Source organism: Strigops habroptila, chromosome 3 (assembly GCF_004027225.2).
Source record: "Strigops habroptila isolate Jane chromosome 3, bStrHab1.2.pri, whole genome shotgun sequence".
Taxonomy (NCBI): Eukaryota; Metazoa; Chordata; class Aves; order Psittaciformes; family Psittacidae; genus Strigops; species Strigops habroptila.
In genome coordinates, this window is record NC_044279.2 from 26,325,853 (window position 1) to 26,351,057 (window position 25,205).

The 25,205-nt window shown below is 43.5% G+C and overlaps 1 protein-coding gene across 3 annotated transcripts in view; it reads right to left on the reverse strand.

The window, feature by feature from the left end:
* Positions 1 to 25,205, reverse strand: part of ST7 (suppression of tumorigenicity 7) — a 145,556-nt gene that overhangs the window by 97,817 nt on the left and 22,534 nt on the right. The window contains exon 1 of one of the 3 annotated variants that reach the window (XM_030479550.1): positions 10,046 to 10,636. The exons of the other annotated variants lie outside the window; for them this stretch is intronic. Coding sequence (XP_030335410.1) covers positions 10,046 to 10,067 — 22 coding nt within the window. The 5' untranslated portion in view covers positions 10,068 to 10,636. Of the gene's footprint in view, positions 1 to 10,045; positions 10,637 to 25,205 lie in introns of those variants that run through there. 3 annotated transcript variants of the gene reach the window in all.

The following is a 25,205-nucleotide window of genomic DNA, read 5'->3' on the forward strand; positions in this document are numbered from 1 at the left end:
TTTCTTGGCGTCCTCCAAATATCTATCATTAGCTTTGCAGAAACATCACCAATGGCAGCAAGAAGAAAGAAAACAAAATTATGCATGTTATGCTTACAAACCATAGTTCATCTTTGGCAGATGTGAACTTTAAACCCTTTATCAAAAGTCATTCATGCTTGTTAAAAACCAGACAGCCCAGCAAACAAGGTGATACTTCATTCTGAAAACCACAAAAAGTGTTACAAAAGACATTGAAAACAACAAACCATGTTTCCATTTTTACATAAATATTACTTTAAAGTACTTGGACCTGCCTGCACCTGCATTTTGACACAGTATAGTTCAGGGACATTCTTATTTCAGCTAAGAAAGTTTATTTCAGTTAACCTTAAACCCACACTTTGTTAACTCAATCTAGTCGTAATTGAGAATCTGTGTAGGTTTTTTTGTCCCATCTTAATTAACTGTGTTAAAAAAAATCACACTTTTATTTAAGCCTAAGGAAGGACACATACAGGCAAACCTTATAAGAGATCATGTACTATTTCTGAGAATAGTAATCACAGAAAAGACTGAGCTCATCAGTCAGCGCAAGCTCTTACGAACCCAGCACAAAGGTTTTCAATACCTATTTAGCACAACTCTCTTATTGCTCAGAACCACCCTGACACGCTGCTCCTGAAGAAAAGGTGACCAGCTGCAAATGGCCAATACCCAAACTTCATTGCAGTGACTTGTACCATAAGACAACTGCTTTTGTTGACTTATTATAGGACATCACTATCCTGCTGTAGCGGGTGTGAAATCATTGCACAGAAGCAATCAGATGAAACTTAAGTCCACGAAGACCGTGTTTTGCCTTGGGCTCATATATAAGGCCCTGAGAAAAGCAACTTTCTAAAGAAAAAGGGATGTTAGCTCTTCTTTTGCTCATAGCTAGCCCTCCATACTTCTTGCAAAGAACGAAAGAAATGAAATGTTGAAGAACAATGTGATTTTTTAAAATGTTCTAAAGTATTTCTTGTCCTACCATGATTATCTTGTTCACCAACTCTTTTATAGTATAATGTCTCAGACTGCTGTTCACAAGTTTATTTTCATTAGACTTCATTCTGACTATATCCACTGATAACTTTCGCTATTATTTGACTGTCCATTCTCATTTTCTTCTTCAAAATTATTTAATGAGGCAAAGTCTGTGAGTCTGGACGCTAGAAAGCAGAAGCACAGCCCAACAACTATGATTCAAGTTTAGGATTTAATAGTTGTGCATCTTTCCTTTTGAAAGGTTATTTCTAGACTGAACTTCTGAAACAAAGACAGGACTAACAGCCTGATTTTAGCCAATTAAAAAACAAAACCAGCAACAAAGCTATCAGTAACCTCCAGCAGCTGATTTTCAGTGATTAAATTCCAGTTTCTGAAAGCCAACTTGGCAGCATAATCCTCCCTTACCTGTACATTAGGCAGCACATGAGTCAGCTGCAATGCAGGCTTGCCCGTGCCGCCTGCGACATACCTCCACCCTCTTCAGTCAGCATGTCTGCAATGCTTCTGGAGATCAGAGGGCAGTCAGATTCCAGATATATGCAAATTTTTGGGCTCCCTGCACACAGGAATGAGAGTTACTAACTGTCATGGTTCTGAACACCTTGGAGAGAAGCAGTTAGACCACAGCTTTACATGAGCAGTGACATGCTATATGGGAAGACAGCTTCAGGCTCTTCCTTCACTATGAAATAAGCTGCTTTAATGTTGGTCAACTAGTCTGGTTTACAGCCATAGTAAGAACAGGGCAGTTACAGTTTAGACTCACAGCAGCTGTCAAAGTAAAAAACAAAGATTAAAAAAATGTTAAGAAATGTATACACATATACTACATACATAAATAAAACCTGTGAGGCTTTTTGAACTCCTTTGTCCATAGTTAGATTGTTCAGTGACATAAAGACGCCTCTTTCTTCCCAGTGTAAACCAGAACTGATCCGGAGTACACACAGATCAGTGAAGGAAAGGACAACAACTGAAAATGCCGATGCCGCGCATTTACTGCCAGGCTGCAGGCAACAGCTGCTCCCGCAGCGCCTGGCTCTACAGTGAGGGTGGCTGCACTAACGCTCCAGATCAGAGAGTCGCTTTGTTCCCTCAGGGAAGCCTCTGCGTTTAAGGGGATACTATTAAGGACGGCAAGTCCAAACATGAGCCTTTTCTTCTTGTCTTTCTGCATCATTCTATGTGAATATTCATCTATACTTTATTTTATGGAAGAATTGATTTAATGTCATTACAGACACACAAACAAGACAGAACCTAACTAAATGCCAGGCACGTCATTCACTGAACTCCTGCAGTACGGGGCACTGGTTTTAAATCTACAACTTCATTCCCGTCTGACATGCAGCCAAGACCCGCAGAGACTCCAAGTCATTAGCATACATGCAATGCCCTGGAGCTAATGTCTATCTGCTTGGTCTATTAGACCAAGCTAATGTCTATCTGCATCCAGACAGTCACTGCAGGCTGTGACATGCAATGCCCACATCAGTGCCGCCTTCCACGGTATGGAGATGTATCCTAGCATAGTGAGAATCCCAGGCATGAAAATATTTATATCTATGAAGATAACACTAGAAAAAGTCCCACGTAAAGGTCTTTGAGTGTCCTTTCTTTCTCGGACCCCACTCTGCAGTGACAGACCACCAGCGCTTTATCCTGGGTAGGCAACTTAATCTCTTGGTCACTGCACAGCTGCTGCATCCCTACGGGCTTGGGCAACACCTCGCAGTCCCATGAGTGCGTGGCAACTGTAAATGATACTAAAGATGATGTAGTATGTCTTACTTAACACACTTGCGAAATCCTTCATCCCACTGCCATCTCCTCATGCTATCACAACATCCCAGCTCAAGCCTCAGAAAGACATCAGTAGCATGTCTGCAGTTGTAGAGAAATCTGCTCCTGCCTGTACTGCCACAGAGCCCCTCTTTTGTGACAAAGGACACTGTATCTTCCTGTTCAGTGTTCATGCATTGGGTCGTTTTCTGGAGGAATTTCCACTCTTGAACATGAAGCTTACAGCTCAGATCTTGGTGCTTTTTATCTGGCTGCTCATTTCCACCATTCAGAGCTTTTCTCCCTCCATCTGCACAGGCAGCCTGATTATCACCCTCTTCACTCTGCACATAATAATAACAGCTTATCTGGAGTTACCACCATGGACCATGCAAGGAGTGGAGGACACAGAGAATAGCCAGGCTGATATTGCTGAGTTACAGGAACACTCTCCCCAGCTTACTTAACCCTCTAGAAGAACTCTGCCTCTACTCACTGCCTATAAAATTTCCAGGGCTTTTCAGTTGGACTTGTTTGGGCTCATGTCCTTGTGGATGACAAAGCACAGCATGCGATCTTCACACAACTTGACATGTTTCTTTACCAGCTAATTTGACATTTCTGATCTACTGTATTCTCTTTGATAATCTAAATAGAAGCTTGAGAGTATTTTTTCAGCAGATGGATGGTTTGAGTGACTGGTTATTACCACTATGCAAATACAGCAGCACAATTTACTGCCACTGCGACAGTCCTAGATACCTTACTAATACTGGTAATTGAATGCAGCTGACAGGAAAAAAGGTTAGTGGTGCTAATATTTTCCACATTCAGCTCTTTTCCTGAATGTTAAATACACCTTTTTAGCATCTTTCAGTGTTGCTAATTACGATGCTTTTCTTTTTTTCTTTTTTTTTTTTTTTTAATATTTGAGACCAGCAGTATTTTCCTTGTGCTAAGTCAGTTCAGACTCAGTGTGACTCATGTTAAGTATCAATAAGCCAGTGATATATGCAGTTCAGGTTCTGCTTGGGATGCTATCTTCTTATAGCAGTTTTTCCTTTTCTTGTAGCAGAGATCTTACAAGTGGAGTCAGCTGCCATTTTCTGAGCTCTATGGAGCAGTAGTTTATGCCCTTTCTCTCAAATCTGCTTTCTAGTGATGTCTTCATCACACAATTCCTTATTACTTTTAAAAAATGCAGCAAACACATGAAGTAAAAAATGTCTGATCTCCTTTTTCTGCTCCCATACAGGAACTTTTATAATATGTAATTGAGTACATTTTCCTTTTGCTGCACTTGCACATCAACTCCAAGACCATATCCTCTCAAAACTCCTTGATGCACCATAAGACAGGTACTTCCACACTCAGGCGAATACAGGAGGAAATCCAAACACACAACAGCTTTCCAAGACTCATTCCTCGCAGTAAAATGCAAGTCGGCATTTGCTGGAGTGATGACATACATGAAATCATATCATCACTGTAGATTGCAAAACCACAGAGCTAAATGAGTGACACGTTAAACATGAGAGGCCAAGGGAGATGGATTATCTTTCCATTGGCATCTTCAAAACCTTCTCATAGCTTCACAGACTACAGACCTTTTAAGTGCAAGGCATGTTCTTCCAGAGTTCATTCCCGCCACTTGCTCATCCTTCTTCCCTGTTCAGTCAAACCTTCACAGGAGCGATGTACATGGGAAGTCCCCACTTCCTCTGAAAAGCTCACCAACTTTGTATCATTTTCACCTTAAGCTCCTGCTTTGACTGAAACACTATCTAGCATGCTTTGAGGGTCACCTCATCATCCTTTGTCCCACTGCACCAAGGAGAGATCTTCCCAGCCACTCTATTTCCCAAAAGAGGTCAAACATATCAGACTTCAGTTTTGTATCACTGCCTTGTAGTTTCACGAGGATGTCCCTTCTACTTCCCAGGTACTGATCAAAATATTTAAACCTCAAGATGCCATTTCCAAATTAAATCCATGCAGAGCCACAGGAACTCCTAAAATACTTTTCATCTAATGCTGGGAAGTAATGGCACATTTCTTGGTCTAGGTAGAATATGAGTTTACTTGCACTCCCAGTTTCTGAGCATCTGAAGTCAATCTCTCAGTATAAGCTTCACCTTGATCAAAGACAGCAAACCCACACAATTTTGCACTGAGCTACACCAGATTCTGGGTAGCGAGCATTTTTCTCTGTAGTTGTACAACTTATTTCCCTAACATAAAGCCTCAGCATCCTATCCTTTGCAAGAGGGAACATAATGGCATTTCTAAGGTTCTGTAATCTCTCACTGGTCACTATGAAATGTCTAAACGGTGATGTTACTATACCAGTATTTTCACCAAACAGGAAAGATATCCATTAATCTTGAAACCTGCTAATACTCTGTATCTCCCTGGATCCCACATGCTCTTTCTGTAGCACATTACAGACCTTTTCCTGGTGCTTCAGGGATCAGCAGGGTATGCTAGTTAAGACAAAAGAGACAATTTAGACTGTGCTGCAATTAAATTTTTTTGCTGGGCATACTCACTAATCACCCCAAAATTACATGAAACTACTGCTTTTACACCAGCTCAAGCAATATTACACAGTCCTCACTGCATGTACTGCACTTCCTATCTGGGTCACACGGCCCAAAGGGACTCTAATAATCTTTCAGTCGTCCTTGGGCATAAAAATTTATCCCTATTTCTGGCCCTGTAAATTAAACTGGTCAAAGGACAAGAGAACAGCAGAAACCTCAGCAGCCAAATATACTAGTTTACAGTTACAGCTTCTGGTATGTTCCTGTAACCTCCCTTTGACGTACAGTTGCCTGAGAAACCAGCATAACATCATTGTGAAATTGTGGCAGTCATCTGATACCAGGTACCTGTACTTACTATTATTACTCATCTTGGCAATTCAGGACAACAGTGGGCTATTGATACTCAAAAAAGGAGCATTTTGGTCATCTGCTGGTTTAGTGGAGCCCACTGTTGCCAAGGCTGCCATCCCACCAGAGTTTCAACAGCCATGTCCCAGCCTCCCTTGTGCCACTGCCCATTTAATCACCCCACGAACCAGCCTGGGGAGACAACGTGCTCAAAACTGACTACCTGCAGGAGTGGTAAGGTTTTGGCTGGCTCTCCCACCAGTGCCAGGGGAAGGAGAAAGCAGGCACACTGGCCCAGGACAGCAGCACCCATGCCAATCGGATCATCCTTGCTCTTAATATCTGATGCTAAGATCTCTTGTTTCTCCACTGTTGCCTGCTGCTGTTTTGCAGGGGTCTGTAAGACTACTTTTCTGACACCATAAAATCAATTATCTTGGTGCGACCTTTCCCATTTATTGCATTCTGGCTTGAAGAGAATCTGGGGAAAAAATGTGCCCAGGAATAAAAGTGTTTTCTGAACTGACAGAGCAGAAGACAGTACGGTGAGCCTGGGACAAGCACAGCAGCTTTTTCTGGCACACTGAAGCGAGCAGGGTCTCCCTTTCTCCACAGCACTCCCCAGCCTCCCCATGGAGAGCAGCCTTCCAGCATCAGCCTTGCGATGGGGGAGAGCTCCACTTGCCCTTTGGTTTTGTATTTCTCCTACCCTTTGGTCCAGAGTCTCCCCACTCAAGCGCAGCTGCTGATCTGCCAGACAGGGCCCACCATGAGCACCTCCCTGAACAGCGCCAGATGGAAGAGCACCTCCCAGACAACCTCCCTGTAACCCTCACAGTTTAGTGCTGCTGCTAGGTTAAAACACCCTGGCATGAACAAATGCAGCAGTACTGAGAACATCACCTCAGACACTGAGAACAGGCATCTGGGTCCTTTCAACAGTGTTGGGGCGAGTGGTATACACGTGTGTGTGCAATTCCCTCCTTGCAGCTTCTTACTGAGATAACTCTGAGGTACCTGAAGAACACATGGTGCATGTTCTCAGACACGCATGAAATGGCTATCTGAGCACCTCTTTGCTCGCTTTACAGGCTCTGAACCACATCCTGCCCCATTTCTTGCCATTACACAGATTGATGTGGTGAAGCCATGTTGCCCTGACCACTCCCAGCACTGGTGAGCCCCAATAACCATGGCTGCTCTCGCATATCGGTTTAACCTGTGCCTGTGTTTTCTCTCCTGTAGGCCTCCAACTGCTAGTACTATGAGTAAGACAAGAGATTATGCTGGTTATTTCCCCTAGGCTTGCAGTTATCTCTTCTCCCTGAACTGAGGGTGTCCTTCTCTTGGGGACCAGCCCACCACTTAAAGCCTGACCGTTTCCCTGCTTCAGTGCAGTGCTGCAACACTATTTCACCTTCAAGAAGACTTCATTTTCAACCCAAGGGTTTATCAAACCAAGTTCTACTTACCCCCTACAGAATCTGAAACAATCACAGCGAGCAGATAAACCTGTCAGGTCAGCAGGAGAGGTGGCACAGGATGGAGAGCTGCCCCGCCATGCAGACACCACCCCGGCAGCGGGGCTGCAAGTGGATCAGCACAAAAGCACGGAAGATGAAAGGTCTCTGGTGCCCACGTCTCCCGTGGGGACTACACAGAACACTCATGACTGATGGAAAACACTGAGCATGACCATACAGCAACTGCCCCGCACAGCACAGCCCTTCCCATGGACACTTCTCGGGGGTTTTGCTTTGCATACTCTTTCCTCCCTCAGTGTTAGCAGCTGTTTGTGCATCGCCTGCTGCCTTATCCCCCTTCACAGGCCAGCCTCGCCTGCTGTTTGTCTTTCCTTGCATCCAGGAGGCGATAAGCAGATGCCTGTTTTTCTACAATAGCCCTCGGACTGTCTTTTGTTGCCCTTCCGGCTGCTGTTAAAAGCAAAAAGAGAAACTAGGATTGCTGAACGGGAGTTGACTTGTTAAAATATTTTGATACTGAGTGACAGAATGAAGGTTCTAAACCAGGATTTGCTTCTGACAATTTCTCTTGGGTTTTTAATCAAAGAAGAGAGAAATAAAAGCCTAAATACTGTAAACAGGAGGATTAAAAAAAAAAATGCATTTTGCTCGTTTCATGCTTTTTGGACAGCAGCAGAAATGGCTACCGTCATATTTCAAGGACCAGATGCTGCTGAATTTTACTGACTTATTTTGTTTTGTTTATGTTCTAGCTGGACAGAAACACTAACTAGTCACACTGTTGTCATTTTACAGCTTGGAAGTATGAAGGAGACAAGAGGAGAGGGAAGACCAAAACTCACTAGCTGCGACTGCGTTCTGACCACATTCATTTTGATGCCATTTTCCTTCTTTGAGAGCAAACCCACGGCTCCCCAGCAGCAGTGTGGGCAGGGCCGGTTATGGGAGGCTGCCCAGCATCACCCCACTCTCCTGCCCTGTGCCAGATCCCAGCAGCAGCAGGCAACAGGACATCCAGCCTGGCCTGAAGGACCTGAACCCGTGTCCCAGGGAGCCCTTGGGTACGACGAGGTCCAGGCCCGAGCAGAGGCACAGGGGAGAGGGGCTGAACAAAGGCGAGGCCATCACGCTGCCTTCCCCTTCCTCTGGCCGGGGAGGGCAGGCAGGGACTGGCCACAGGCTCTGCTTGGATCAATGGCAACGAGCCATGTTGTGTTTAACCCCTTGTTTAAAGGCAAATCATGCTGTTAGACCGTTCTGGGAAACAAGTAGCGGCTGCTATAGAAGGTCCTGTCGGCCTTTTCTACATTATGGGAGCCATGGAAACAAAAGCAGCCACAGCTGCTGGTGGTACAACTGGTGACCTTAGCCAAAAGCCTGATTTGACAAGCAAGATGTTTATTAATGCACCTCATAAAACAAGAGAGGACTACAAGGCTGGATAGCTTAACAAGACTGAATAATTTGGTTTTCCAAGTATGCAGTAGGCACTCTCTGCAAGAGGGCAGGTACACCCCTGATGTTATCTCGCAGCAAGTCAATATGCATTTTGCAGAGGCAGACTCCACGGACGCACATGGGGCTCACAGATCTGGCAGGGTATGAACAGATGCAGCTGCAACGTTTGGCATCTCTGCTCACACTGCACAGACCCAGAGCTGCAAGCGTGTTTACAACCATGCATAAAACAAGCATCCCTAAACAAAAGAAACCTAAAGGCAAAATTGTGTTTATGCTGCCTGACCTTGACCAGGTGTTGTGGCAGAGGAGGGGGGGAGCTGACAGAGCCAGGTAACAGGAATGCTTAACCCTTTGGGAGCATGGGGGTTTGACAGTTAGGAGGACATGATTATGAGGTATCCCAATGCTCTTACCACTTCCCAGGAAGAGCCGAGCCACAGAACGAGTCCCAGCTTAACAACACAGAGACATTACAACATGCTGGACATTAGAACACTCTAAAAACGCCACTGCTTCATATTCAAATGAGACACTTCTCAACAACATGCAGTACTATTTGTGCACAAAATACAGTGTAAAGTAACTGTTGTCTATTTTTCAGTCACCTGACAATCACCGGATCAGACTGGTCTCCACACAGCTGCACCGTCACCAGAAACATTATTTATACACAAACCCCCAGCCTCCCTCCACGGCCAGACTTGCCAGGTAGGTAATCACTGTTCCTGTTGAAGCTAAACTGTTTGGCTTTCAATGACATGCGTCTGCACTGCTATTATACAGCAGACTGCCTCAGTTAAGATTTTCCAGCACAAAAGATCAGGAAGAAACAAATAAATGATCCCATTATTTTGAAATTTTATCATATTTAGAATTCCACCTAATTTAATTTTGGATTCTCCAGTTACAAGGAGGGATCCTATGCAAGCCTGGAACAAAATGAAGCAAATGACATAGATTTTCTTTCCCTGCTGATTAAATCACTCTCCCCCAGCTCTCGCCCATCCAGTGCTGCAGCATTCCCAGTCCTGAAACACATCACCCGAGTAGCACATTCATTGGAGTGCCTGCAACTCCCGATCATTGACAGATGCGATCTTATCAGTTCACACATTCAAGCAAAACTGCCTTTTTCCCCCCATCTTTCAGTGGCCTGAATTCAGCAGTGTTGAGAGCCCTGCACTGCCTTGCTGCCAGCGTTGAGGATGCACCCGCAGTTGGGAGGTAGATGCTTCCTCTCTGGCATCTTTCGTCCCCTGGTAAACAGGCGAGGACCGCAGCATTTAGCCAGTGACCTACAGCAAAGGGAATGCAAGCGCAGAGGGTACAGCACGGCTAAAACAAGCCCTATTCTCAACAGAAAAAGGATGTAAGTGGGATGCATTTACTTACATGAAGATTCAGTGCCAAACATGGCTGGCCCCAGATGCTGCTATTTTAAAGAGGAAAGAAGAAAAAAGAGTGGAAGACAGAGGGAGCGTATGAGAGTAGGGATGAGAGTGCTACACAGCAGGGGTCATGAAGCCAGACAATGCAGTCCAGGCTATCCAAGCTGCCAGATTCTCCTCTCTCCTCCACTCCCCTCCTCTGCTCCACACCGCAGACAGCTTTTCCTTGCAACCGCAGCAAAGGTCCTTCTTCAGGAAGCAAAAGGCAGGAGCTTCTGTTTTAAATCCAAGTGATAAAGGCAGGCCGGCGTCCTTTCCGTGATACCGGCCGGCATAAATAGGTAGCAGCCACCAGATACTGCAATCCCCAGCCCCTGCTCTCCGTAAGACAATAGCACAGCTTATGCATACACTGGATGACGTCAGGACACTGCAAAGACTGACTGCTGCTAACCCAGAGGCTTGGAGGGGGCTTGAACGGAGCACAGCGATTCAAATGGGAATTCCTTTGTCACAAAAAGCAGAAGACAAAGAGCCAGACATGTACTTCCCTGCGTGATCATAAAGTCCCCACCCGGGGCTGTAACACTATCAGGAAAATATCTGCTTTGGGTTCACACTCCTTTCCTCAGCTGCATGAGATGCAAGGTGTTTCCATGCAAACAGAATAAATCTGGGGGAGAAATGTCCTAGTAAATGCCACTTTTGGCATCTTCAATAAAGAATAACCATGATTTCTATAACTAACTCTCTTCATTATTTTTCCTTCGAAGAAAAATTAAAATCCTATGCCATTCTACACTTCAGACCTAATTTTCACATCAAAGTGCTAACCGTCTCATTTACTTAAATCTACTGTCACAATACAATACACTGTAGCAATGCTCTAACCATAATAAATAAGTCATACATCTAAATAAAATAAAAAACCCCAAACCACACTGATCTCAGTGATAAAAAGGCATCCTAGCAACCAAAGAAATATTTTCCTTATTTCTTCTTTATTCTTCTAAACCACCTAGATCCAGTGTTTCTTAGCTTCTGCGAGTGCATTTTTGAGTGCATTGAGCTTATTTTTTCTGACACTCAGTCATTTAAAAATGTTCAAACACAGAAACAAAGCCCCAAGCTGGCTCCTTCCGATCCTCCTGCAGACAAAAGGAATTTGCCTGTCTTGTGCTGGCGAGAGCAGCCAAGCAGTAAGCTGATGGTCGGAAGCTACCAGACATTGCGGGTCATCTACAGGAATGGCTGTCCAGAGGGGGCAAAACCAAGAACATTTTTGATAAGCCTCACCGAACAATTATATATGCAGTTCCCAAGATGGCAAAGACTGAAATGCGCTGCTGGTGGAGGAGGAGAAAGGATGCAAGTCCATTAAGCGAAGCACTTAAAGAAAAACCACCACCACCCCTATTTCTGAGCTTTTGTGGGTTAACTGTTCCCAAATGCTCCTGCTGCTCTGTGTGCTAAGGACCTTTGTGCTGTTTGTGGAATACATGAAGCCACCATGAGCAGCAGGCTAGAAAAATGAGCAACCTGCCAGCTGAGGATCTCACTGTGCTTAAATCATCCGGGAACTGAGCAGGTTGGCTGGGGCCACCACTGCCCTAATAGCAGACTGGGAAGCAATGTATAGGTCAGAGCCACAGTGGTCCATTGTCACACTAATCCCTCTGCTTCTGGGGATGGGGAACACAGTCCCAAGCTCCTACAACATGCATGCCCACAAACGTCCATATGGACCCTCAACAACCCTGGCCCAAAAGTGCTGCGAGGAAGGAGAGAGAACAAGAAACTGCGTAGAGACCGATCTTGTCCTTCCTGTCCTGGTGGGGGACACCTGCAAGGCACATTGAGCTCCTCTCCTGGTAATCTCTGTGGGTGCAAAATGCTCTTCAATTATTTCCCTGCTTTCCAGCCCACACACTGAACAGTCTCTTTGTGTTCTGCACACACCATAAGAATACTTTGGACCATTAGGCTTTTGGGAGCATTTATCTGTATTTCATCTCTGGAACAAAGCCATGGGAGAGGCCATAGCCTGGGGTGAGACACCTCACCACACACGCTTTAACAGGCAACTTTTATTCTCTCCATCAGCAGACAGGACACCAGTGCACAGTGACTTAAATCAACCCTTAGGCAGTGACTAACCAGATGTCCTCAAATGTGTACTTAAGCACCTGAATTAATGGCCTGGCTGTTCAGTTATGTAATGAATATTTGCAGTCACGTGCATGGATGCTCAGGACCAGGAAGACATGTCCAAATTACTTTTGACCATAATGCTACAATAAGAGTGGCACAAATCCTCTGAAAAGGACCATAGTTATGCTCTTCCCAGAACTGAACTAGTTATTTTGACTATATGAAGCTGCTAACATCTCCTTTAGTCAAAACAACTTGACAAGAAGCTGCAGTGCATGAAGCAACACAAGTGTTCTGGCTTGGCTTCCCAGCAGCTAAGGCAAGTTCACAAAAGAAACGTGTCTATTATGTACTGGTAAGTCTCCCAGCATCTTTGAACACAAATCTCTGGAAGAAAAGCCCAAGTGCACTTGTGCAATGGCTGAAGAGTAAGTTTTGCTCAGATGAGCAGATCTGAACTTCCCACAGCACTGTTTCCAAGGAAGATGCAAAACCTCAGGGCTTTCCAATGACATGCTTGAAGGTGTCACGGAGCCCAGGCTCTCTGCCAAGTTCTCAGCACTCTGACGCACATAGGCAGCTGAAAAGCCAAAACAACCCATGCAGTATCTGTGGAAAGATTTCATAACAATCTATTTCGTTAGCGTTAGGCTTGCCAGGTCACTGCTTTGCCTCGCGGGGAAGGTGACTCTTGACAGGCCACTGAAAGACTTTCTCTGAAATTCTTTTAAGCCTACCGAAAGCACTTTGTGAAATGCCTTAGAGGAAGTGTTAAAATCTGTTTCTGATCCACTGCTCTTGTAAGACCATAACCTTTTAGGTTGCTAGCTGGTTAGCAGAATTCCAAATTTATGTAAATTAGTGCACAGAGAATGTCAAATGACATCTTCCGCAAGTGTTTTAGCATTGCTGTGATTTGCTTACGATGTGCATAAAACATTGTTAAAGTGTGAGATTAATTTATAATGTAACTTCCATACATTTCTCCACAAGCCAGCATAAAATATTTAAAGCAGCAAATACACATTCTATTCAAAGCTCTCTCCTATACATTCACATTTTCCAGAGAAAGGGATGTGCTCCTCAACCATCACCATTCTTGGAACAGATAGTCTTTATTCCACAGTTTATCACTGCAGAAAAATAATACACATATCTTACATTGTTTTGTAAGGACATGTGTATCTAAACCCTGAAGCATAGTTTGGGTTTTAATAAAAAAGTTGGATAATGAAATGTTAAATTTTATACAGATGTCAATTTCTGCTTTAGAGTAATTTCTCTCAAGAAAAACAGTGCAAGTATGAAATCTGAGCTACCGACAGAGGCAGATTTGTAAGCATGCCTTATGCTGATCCACTAAACCAGAAGTCTTTATTCTCTCTTGTCACTAGAGAAACATTTCATTTTGAGCTTAACCTCCTTTTCCACAGGGGAAACTCTGGAAATGGGAAATGAACCCATCCCTCCTGTGAGGTTCTCCTGTCCTACTGCCCTGAGCAGCTCACCTCAATAGCACGGAGATCTCATAGCAGCCTTCCAGTATCTGAAGGGGGCCTACAAGGATGCTGGGGAGGGACTCTTCCTTAGGGACTGTAGTGATAGGACAAGGGATAACGGGTTCAAACTTAAATAGGGGAAGTTCAGGTTAGATATAAGGAAGAAGTTCTTTACTGTGAGGGTGGTGAGGCACTGGAATGGGTTGCCCAAGGAAGTTGTGAATGCACCATCCCTGGCGGTGTTCAAGGCCAGGTTGGACAGAGCCTTGGACCACACGGTTTAGTGCGAGGTGTCCCTGCCCATGGCAGGGGGGTTGGAACTAGATGATCTTAAGGTCCTTTCCAACCCTTACTATTCTATGATTCTGTGATTCTATGAAGGTCTCGCCTGTCTCCTCCCGGGCAAGGGAACAGGTCCTACACTTTCAAGTCTCTAGAGAGAAGGCAGAGGAAAATCTTAGTTGTCCTAAAGATGGGTAAGGATTTTTATCATGTTGGTTAAACTTTACTTTCCAAGTTACCAGTTCTGTAAGTTTTTTAACGCCTGAAAAGGGAAAGGTTTTTTCAAGTAATTAAAAAATGTAATGCATTTAAGGTGCTGCTGGAAATCTCTGAGCAACTGTGCAGTTAGTCCACACCATTCAGCAACCCCAAAAGGAACTTATTTTGCCTCTGGGAATGTTAGTTAGCTCCCTCCCAAAAACCCAGTGAGACCCCCAGTCACTCACGCAGTGACAAGCTCCAGCTTCTGTAGGTTTTGTCGGCTCTGGCAACACCAATTATTGACACCGACAAAATACTGCGAGGTGCCTTCTCAGCCTCTAGAGAGAAATGAAGCCAAATAGCAGCACGTATCACTGAGCCACAGCTCCTTGGCTTTACATTTTCTCTGGCCTTGTTTTGCTCAACTGTGCTGACCCTTAATTAATTATAACAAACACTTCTGGTGAAAAGAGTTGACATCTTGATTATACCAGGGATAATACACAATGGTGGTACAACTTCAGCTTCTCATCTCTTGAGACCATGTACTTAAGGTAGGGACAAACCCCCCACACAACCAAACAGAACAGCCTGTGCTGATGCTACAATGCAGACTCCCCGACAAAGGATGATTACCCATCTGCAAGGTATTTTATCGATACCTCCCTCACCAAATGAAGCCAGTGTCTCAGAAATGGCACCTTTGGAGCCACGGCCATGGGAATAGGAAATGTGGTTGGCCAGGAGTGAGGACAGTTCTGATGAGTGCTTCCTGGCAGGAAAGCGGACAGTGGGATAGGGGTCCTGTGGGGACCACTGGCTTGGATTACACAGCATTCAGAGCCAAGGAGAGCCAATAAAGGCATGTCCCACTGGAAGGCAATGTCTGAAAGGCTTCATTTGTGGAAACGCCAGCATGTTCCCACCAGGATTCAGGCTGGGCAGCGAGGCGAAGAGCAGCCCAGGGAGGAAAGGGGACTGGCTAGCCAGACAGTGGAAAATATCCCTGAACATCTGAGCTGCCTGGAAGTCTTCAGTGTCCTCCTCATAGCCTGCTCTTATCAGCTTTTGTTGAAGTTTTCCACCCACACTCCCTCTCTGCAACTTGCTGTTCCTTTATTGCATTGGCACAGAAAGGAAGGAGACTGCTGGCAGAAAAAAAGTCAAGGTCTTCGTCCTGTTCAACATAGAAAAAATATTTTATACCAGACTGATCTATGTACTGCAGGAACGGTTTTTCCTTTTTATTATTAGCTGCTTTTGTGCTGATTTTTAAAATATTTCTATGTAATCCATACTGCATTTATGCAACCCCATTTCATATAAAAATTCTTTTTCTACAGCATTTTTTGACAACTAATGCCTAGAACAACTAAATTTTTTGAGTAAACATACGCATGCATACGCACGCACAAGCAACAAAACAGACTGAAAAACAAGTACTTAATTTTGCCACCCAAAATGTTTTTATGTCTGTGTTGGTCCTTATCCGAGACACAAAGTTGAAAAGACAGACTGCTTTTTAAAAAGAGATACAATGAACCCACAATAGCCAATTATGACATTATTGCAATGCCTTTTGACTTCAATTTTAAGAAAGATCTTAGCTCCCGCACTGCTCTGTAGATGATTCCTGTAACCATTCACTACAGGCAGGGAGAAGCAGCTCTGAAGAGATGCTCAGCAATTAACAGAGGAAGTTCTGTGTGTTCTGCCTCTCCCAGCCCGCCCACCCACCCATCTGGAGAACATCTAGAGGACATGAAGATCCAGCAGTTATGAAATGGTAGGGCATTTCACACAGAAAGCTGTATGTAAAGAATACTGCGTACAAGAAAGAAAATAAGAAAGGATTAGCCCAGTTTAAGCACTTAATTCTAGGACACGGATGAGATTGTGGATCCTAAGCGGGTGTCTAGCTCTCTTCAGAGAGTTGGGTACCTGCTCCTCTTTAGACTCATGATCTTCAAGAAACACCAAATCTTCCACTCCTGTCTTCTCACAGGAACCAGAAACTTCTGTAGGCAACAAAGCCTTGAGATACTAAGCAATAAGTATCTATTTCTTCCCTGACAGTAGCCTCTACCCTCTGTTTGAATACCCAGGGTTCTAGTAACAGGGAGCAACAGAACAGAAAGGTATTCCCATTCCATACAACAGCGGAGACAGAACAGATCTTCCATTTTCAACAACCCTTCCAATACTCTGGAAAATAAAGCAGTAATATTTTGGAAGTAAGTGGCAGAGTATAGCTCCCCTTCTGCATAGTACTGTCAAAAGGTTGGGATCATGATTCACCTCTGATTTATTTCCGGTTTGTTGGTTCGGTTTTCAGTTTGGTTGGTTTGGTTTGAACATAAAACCATTTATCCACGAATATCTAAGACAGTTACCAGCACGGTGTGTCAATCTACTCACTGCGTGCAAATAATGTATCAAATCCAAATCGAATGTGTTATTTTTTTTTAACAACTTCAAGCCCCATTGCTCAACAGAGCATGTGTAATGGCTTTGTTAAATTCTGAGAGCAGTTTTTTGTCCCAAATGCATGCAACTATGTGATGGAATGGTGCTACTACTGTATCTGAAAAATATCCCAGTAGAACACAAGCTTTTGATATGATCCAAGGAGAATTTAAAAACAAAGGAAGCAACCAAATCAGCACTGTGGTTAAATTAAGTACGTTTAAGTAACCAGCTATTTAAATGCCTCTTTAAAAGAATAAAATAATTAGAAGAAGGAAAAAAGTATGTATTTTCTACACTGAGGGAAATATTGGAAATATTCTGGTTTGATTTTTTTTGTATCCTAATATCAGGGTCATTTCCAAGGCTCTATGCCACAGGACTGCACACAACGCACTCATGAAAGCCTCAAATGTCAGAGTGAACAGAGGTGGATAACAAATTAAAGAACAGATTACAAACAGAAATGTCATCATTTCTTATGCAACTCTGAGGGACCACAAATTAGGATTAAGGCTGACTGAGAACAAACCCCATGTAAACTGGCATCAGAGGGAACATGCGTGCCCCAGAAAATACACAAATATCCAATATACATAAACAATGTCAGAGAGACTTAGAATAGTAGTAAATTTTGCCAACATTGCATTATGATCTGCATTAATAATGTACGATCCAAGGCCAAAACTTCATGATTCGGAGCAACTTTGATTGTTGAGAGAGGAAACTCAAATTTAAATTACTTCTCAATCTGAGTAAACACAGTAAGAAAATTAAATCTGACATTATAAATAGCAATTATTTAATCTTACATATAGGAAAAATTGGGAAGGACTTCAGAGCCTGCGAGGGAATACCCAAAAAATAAGGTACAGAGGTGTCCAAGCTGTTCACATAAACATGCTCTGTCTGTCGCTGCTTAGAAACTCTGGAACCTGTCAGCCATTTCAACCCAACTTAGTGAAGGGATAGGAGAAACATATTTATTCCATGATCTATGTAACAGCAAGGAGTTAGATAGGGAAGAAATAACTTATGAAGGTTGCTGCTGGATGAATGAGTGCTATGTTGAGCACACCTCCCAGAAGACAGAAAATAATCCGTAACATAACCATGGGAAAAACTTCAATCCAGAGTTTTATTTTCCGATGTGGACACTCATATGTGTAACAGTGGATGAGATGACCTTGCAGCCACAAACATAACAACTGTGGAGTCAGTGGTGAAACCAAGTCTACTGGAAACTGTTTCAGTAGTTCCACTGGATAAAGCTGTAGTCATTTAAGGATTTTGCTTTGCCCAAGATGCAGCATGTTGGTGGTATCCCAGCCCCTCTTTCCAGGGCTACCACTCAGCGATGCCAGCCCCGCAGACTGGAGATGTAAAATTCCTCTCTTGGAATAAAAAAGATTAACCCCCAAAATTAGTAAATGTTTGGATAACTTGATTATAATAGCTTTTCTTGAGAAAGAACAACTTCTAAGAGTGAATAAAACAATCCAAGCAAGAGGCCCTCATGAACCTGCAGCTTGACTGGTGTTAGGCTGCTGCAGTCCATTGATGAGGCTCAGGTTCCAGGCAGCAAGCCTGGGCACAGCAGTCTCATTTGTTGAACACTCAACACCAGAAGAGTAAGACCCCTCCTGGAAATGCAACTTCTCCAAATTAAAAAGAAGACTTATGTGGATAAGGGCCTGAGGAACAAATGTACAGTAACAAGGAAGCCACCACCAAAGCACTTAAGTACAGTACCACTGGCTTTAGGAGAAGCTCCCCTAAATGCTCCCCTAAACAAAGCACTAGAGAAGCAGTAGTTAGGCATTTAGGCATGGTAATAGAAGGCTTACGTATACAATCAGAGGAAAATAAGACTGGAAAGGAAAATAAGATTGGAAAGCAGATACCTACAGCTCTGCTCAGCCTGCATGGTAGGCAGATCACCTCCAAGTATCCCTCCTTGCTTCATGAAACCCATTAGCCTTCAGATGGCTATGGGCTCTGCCTAGCACTGTTTGTTGTTAGTGTTATTTGCCCACTTCAGCCTCTAGTCCTGTTTATACTACAGGCAAGTAGTATTTGACACCACTTGTCCTTTGCAGAAGATGGTTTGGTGGTTGGCCAAAACAACCTCAAGCCCAAGCAGCGACTGGCCTCTTGTGTTTCATTAAGGCTCTGTACCACCACAGCTGTGCCGTGGGACCCCTGTGGGCATGCCGAGAGCAGTGGCTCGTGGGCCCTTTAAACTTCAATCAAACAGCATGAGGAATACATCTTGTGCAAACAGTTTCATCTTTTTCAATGAAAAAATCTCAAGAAAATGTATTCTGAAATAAATGACACACACTCTTGTGCCTTTCTTCAGCTCACAGCAAACACCACTGGAAACAGTGCACTGGATGAACACAGTCTAGTATGGCACCTTCCCTGATCTCGACCCTCACATCTCTTTACATACTGGTAAAAACAGACTTTCAGGCTTCATTACTTTTCTTGTTGCTAATTGTGTGTTTGACTGAAATTGGAGGAACACATTATAGGTAGGGTGTACTTCTGCAGACCTAATAGTACAGAAGTAACTCTTTCAACTGCAGTCTAAGGCAAAAAAAACCATGTGGTGATGACATGACTAAACATTTCCATGTCATCAAGCCCAACAAAACAGATTGTGTCAGGCAGTTCTGAAGTCTGCAGATAACGTAAGAACATGAGATCTTTGATTTCCCAAATCAAGGACTTTTCCATAATACTTTCCATAATACTTTGGGGTATTGCACAATAAATGGGCTAGACGGTAGTTCAGAAACACATCATGGTTTGAATTTTCTTAAAAGTTACAATGCTTTTTATTGTTTCTTGAAAATAATCAGACAACCGATATACTTATTTGCATTTGTTGTGAAAAAATTGAAAAACAGTTTCTGAACTTCCCTGATTTGAGATATCACTGACCTCAAGAGAAAAATATGATCTTCTTAATCAGGTTTTTGGTTTTTATTTCCAAGTGACAGATGCCTTAATATGCTGTTGGCAGTGAACAGAACTTTTCATCCTCTTAAAATGCATCACTTTAGCTCAGGCTGAATACTGAAAACCCAGTTGTTTAATTTGCTCTCACTATCAGGTAAATGCACACTTTTTCTGGCAATACTGTGGCATAATTAAACTCACCTTTTGGCACTCTCTCTCCTGAGCGGCATGTGGGGAAGCAGGTCTAGGAATGGACCTGGCTGAGCAGAACAAGGGGAAGAGCACGCAGCAAGACCGGCTGCCTGCCAGAATGCTGTTTAGCGGAGCACAGTCACCACTGACTCACAGCCACCTCTGCCTTCTTTACTGCTCTGTGGGATCATCCCATTACCTGGGATGCTATTACTGCAGCGAATGCTGTGGTCATGACCAAGCTCACTAAAAATATAGCCTTTGGTCACCTTTGTACCCCTACGTACCAGACAGGCAGATCTAACATACTGATCTCCAAAAAGACTGAACTTCGCATAAAACAGACTAGATACCAACAGACTGCATGTACAAGCTATTATTTTAAGAACAGTACAATTCTTACGGGAAATACAAAACATCCTTTCTCATTTCAATGATGGCTGAAGTAATTTCTGAATAACATTTGAAAAGAAATGTAAGGTTCTCTACACTTAAAGGTGCTGCTTAAATGGGAATAGAGTATGCTGCATCCCAAATGACAAGAGTTGGTCTCAAGGCACAAGATAGCTCAGGGAAATGAAGCGCATTCCCACAAAGGTGGATCTAGTGTAGCCTCCAAATTCCCACTGCGGAAGGAGAGCTCACCAGGCATCTTTCACTCATTTTAACTCTTTTGCCCTTTTATCTATTTATTTATTTATTGCCTAGAGTTTGCAATAAATAAACAGTTTTCAAGCTGTCAGCAGGACCTTAGGAGGGCTTTTGCCCTTTCAAAGTCTCACCTAATTGCCCCTACACTTGAAAGAGAAAGCATTTCTGTCTACTTTCCTCCCAGAACTCTCAAGACCTCTTCCTTCAACTTGCACAACTGATTAGAAAATTTTGTCAGCAGAGCGCAGTGAGCATCCCAGTGCCTCCCCTACTCCCAGACCCCCACCCTCAGTAATAGATTCCCAACAGCTCCAGTACAGTTTCTATTAAGAAGCTTTCAGACCCTGCCAGAAGGAGCTGGATTGTCAGATTTCATATCTGTGCTCTCTACACAGCACTCAGATGTGTTTTTGCAGTGTATTACCTCCCCATGTGCCACATGCTTTCTGTTTACACAGACATGGTTTACAGAAGTCTTCCCTCTTGTGCTCCTGTTCCTCACTCATTTCTAGTCCAGACACAGCCACCTTCTGACACAAGGAGCTAGTGACCACCCAAGGAACAGCAGACAAGCGCCCACCCTGCCACGGTCCAGAGATTCCCATCAACCATCACTCACTTTACCCTCCCAAAAACACCACTCCCATCATGAGCCTCCTCACATGTCTCAGAGCCCACTTCCACTGCCCTGGAATGGATATGCATATCCCAGATTTTCCAAATCCCTCGTTTTGCTTTGGCAGGGAGCTAAAAAAATGACCCCTATGTTGTTCTTATCAAAACCCACCTTCACAGGACTCAACAGACAGCAAAAGCCTTGTCTGAGAAATACAGGCTAATGATAGCACTATGAAGAGACTGTCTAGTGTCATCACAGCAGTGTAACACAGAGCCCTTTCCAGCAAATAGTGAAGAACCCCAGCTAAATACCTCTGGATTGCTGTGTGGCAGCAATCCATGCGACAGACTGGTGCCATTTCCCAGGTCAGCCAAGGCTTTCATTGCTACGGGAACCTACTTCCATTTGCATCACCATTTTATCTAAAATCTTTATGAGGCTGCAATGGAGAGCTGCGCTTCAAGGACCAGACTTCACTGGAAAGCCAGAGACCTGGCAAGCAAACACACTGCAGAGAGGAGACAGAGTCAGGACAGACTCAGGTGCGAGCACAAGAGAAGAATGGCAGGAGATGGGAGAAGATTAATGGAGTAATATTAGGGAATACTACCCGTCCCTCTTCGTGTGGTCACAGCTGCCTGAGCCACATCCTGTGGCCAAAGAGAGCACCAACAACAAGCCCTCAACCCAGCCCGGCTGTCAGAGGAATTTTCCCACAGTAAGGATCACATTCATTGCTCTGTGCCAGGAACAATATTGCATTGTAACGTCCCCGGGATTCCAGCAGACAGAATCAAAAACATCCAACCTCAGCCATGAGCAAACTCCAAGAAGTGGCTGACGTGATGAGGGACAACGCTCTTCTGGCTGCACTGCAGCGTGGCAGATTTTATACATGTTGACCATATGGCCAAGCATGAACAGTGACACAAACTCAAGTGAAGAAGGGAGACTAGTTCTTAATAAACCATGAAAGGCTAATGATGAAACAACCAAGCTTGACCTTACTTTTTAAATTCAAGGGAAAGCTGAAAAAGGTCAGAAACCCCCAAACACAGAGACAAAAACAAGTTTCTGAACCTTATGGATGTATATGACCAAAGGAAAAAATAAAAAAAGGAAGAAATAAAAAGAAGAAAAGAGAAACAGAAACAATGAAGAAGAATTTGAAGTGCTTTCTTTACCTTTACAATCTCACAGATCTGTCAGTGGGAAAGGAACATGGAGATGGCCATGCAGACAACACTGCAACACTGCAAGCTTCACTGTTTTAATAAAAAACCAAACTAATAATTGCAGATATTTTTTTCAGGGTTCTTTTTTTTTCAGTTTCCCTAACATGTGGCAGACCTTATGCCTTCCTAAGAAGCAGGCTTTTCTTCTTATCTGTAATGGTCATGGGATTTTTCTTCCTACACATTTTTCAAGTAATCATTCCCAGCACTTGTATGAGAACAGGATTTCACAGCCACTCTGCTATTCTTTCAGTCCGGGACCGCTGGATGCTTTCTCACAATCCTTACAGCAGGAAAGCTGTAGCCTGTGCAGAGAGGAAAGCATAAATTACGCTATGACAGGTTTATAAGACTAATTCGAATAAATATCTCTCAGTAGCCTCCTATTCAGAGTTTCCTTAGAAGAGCAAGGAGGGAATTTTCTGCTGGTACCTTTTCCAGCTGTATGACTGTATTTCATGGAAGCACATTAATTTCAACACCCGTTTGTCAGGGAAGCCCAGACAGGCCTGCAGGCCAAGAGGAACAAGGAGGACCCCTCAGAGCCCCCTGGTCAGAGCACTGGCCTGGGGTAACACAGACCAGAGACCCAACCCTATTTGATCACCAGATGCCTTCAACCTACTTTTTTCACCTCGGATTACTGCGAGTCAGGCTTCTCATCAAAGCTTCTTCCCCCACTTCTTCAGCTGAATTCAGCCCAATTCAGCTGACATGGAGCCAGGCAGGGCAGAGATGTGAATTTACATATTGGTTCAGCTGCCTCACTGAAACTGTTAGAAACTGAAGTGCCTCCTTCAAAGTTTAATTGGGCACTTCTTTATTCAAGTACCATCTTCTTTCCTAGAAAGTCACGTCACTCTTGAAAGCAGGATTTAGATGCATGATGATGTGGAAAGAAATTCAGAACAACTTCGTTTTGGAGACATTAACCAGTGCAGTAGCTCACCGGTACCACTGACCCACACCACAGGATTACAGGATCATTAGGGTTGGAAGGGACCTCTGGAAATCATCCAGTCCAACCCGCATACCAGTATCATTTGTTACCAAAGTAAGTCTCTTATCACTGATATTCAAGTGAATGCTGCAGAGGCCAGAGAGATCTGTGCCTTCACAGCTATTTAAATCATACAAACTATGAAGGTCTAGGATTAAAACCAGAGGCTGAAGGATGGTGTCCAAAAGCTGGAAGTTGCACTTCCAGCAACACTCACAGAAGACTTTCTTCCTATGTTACGCTTGACATGGAACATATCAAATTCATAGAATCATAGACTCACAGCCTTGGGCTGGAAGGGACCTTAAAGCTCATCTGGTTCCAACTCCCCTGCCACAGACAGAGACACTTTCCACTAGACCAGGTTGCTCCAAGCCCTGTCCAACATGGCCTTGAACACTGCCAGGGATGGGGCAGCCACAATTATGTCTCTCCACCATCAGACTAACTCCATCCTCTGTATCACGTCCTCAGTACACAAAATAACTAAGACTCAAAAGAGCGACACTAAAAAAAAAAAAGGTTGAAATAAAAGTAGAATTAATCTGGTGATAGAGTTCTCGCCACCTTTATCTATCGACTCTACTTTCCCGATTATATAGGGGTAGTTGCACCAACTTCAGAAGTATTGCAAAAGTTTTTCCCTCACGCAAGGCATGCAGCTGGACTTCTCCTTTGCTCTCCATGAAATGCCTTTTACCCAACCGCTCTGCACTTTTCCTTTTCAGCCCAAGTACAGAGTATCCGACCCCACCCCCCACTTTTTGTTGTGAAACTGGAACATGCCCAACATTTTTTCCTCAGTAGACAATTTATTTTTAAATCCATGGCTAAGAATGCAGCATAATATATTTTAAAACAAATGTTCTTAGTCATCATTTCCATAATATTTCAATCCCTTCACAGGAAATATGATTCAGAACAGCAACGGAATAAAAACCAACCATTTTCTATTAGCAAGTGTCCACAGCTCTTCGTTTCACATCTCGGCAATAATAAAGAAATGCAGTATTAAGAACTGGGACAAAGATTGAGTCTTTGTGATAGCACTAATCAGCAACTGGAGATCTGTCTGAAAGGTACGCTGTATTTCAGTGGCACACGGTTGGTCAGCTACTGAAACAAATGCTTAGGTTACGTTGTCCATATTAGAAGCATGACAGACCTTATAGGTCTTCAAGTAAGTTTAATACTTCAGGAGATAATATAGGTCTAAAACTAGACCTCTTTCCTCAAAAAAATTCTCATTGATCCCAACTGGCCTGTTCTCCTAAGGAAAGTTTTCTATCCCAGATGAGGGCAGAGAAGGTCTCCTACACCGTAATTCCCTGTTGCTTCTTAAAAGTACATAATAAATGCACAGAAAGTGAGGTTAAATGCCTTCTAACTTCTAACAAACTAGTTCATCCCTCCTACTTTTTCCCCTTAACACTGACAAATAAAGGTGCGTTAAATGTCAGTGATGCAGCAGGGCAGATGTCAGGTCTGAAGTGACAGGTTAAAATGTTAAGGTTCTGTAAATTAAGCTTTTATAAATGCCAAGGCCAGGGAGCTACTCCACAAGTCTGGGCAGGCAATTTCAGTTCCAACCAGGAATTATTCCTTGTTTCTATGCTTACTGCATTACACTTTGATACAAAAGTGCTACTGCCATATCATGTAAAAGCAGATGAATCTCTCTACTGCACTTAGGGATCTTGTAGGTAATAAAGTATTGTATTGACTAAATGTATCTTACTGTGTGCAGCTAGGGGAAAAAAATAGGAAAACCTACTGCAAATAGATTTCCACTAAATTGCTACATTTCTTCTTTCCTTCAGTTGAATTATTACTCCTGCTTTGCTCACTGACATGATTTTTTAAGTTCTTTCTACTAAAACAAGTCGGAATAGGATGTATGT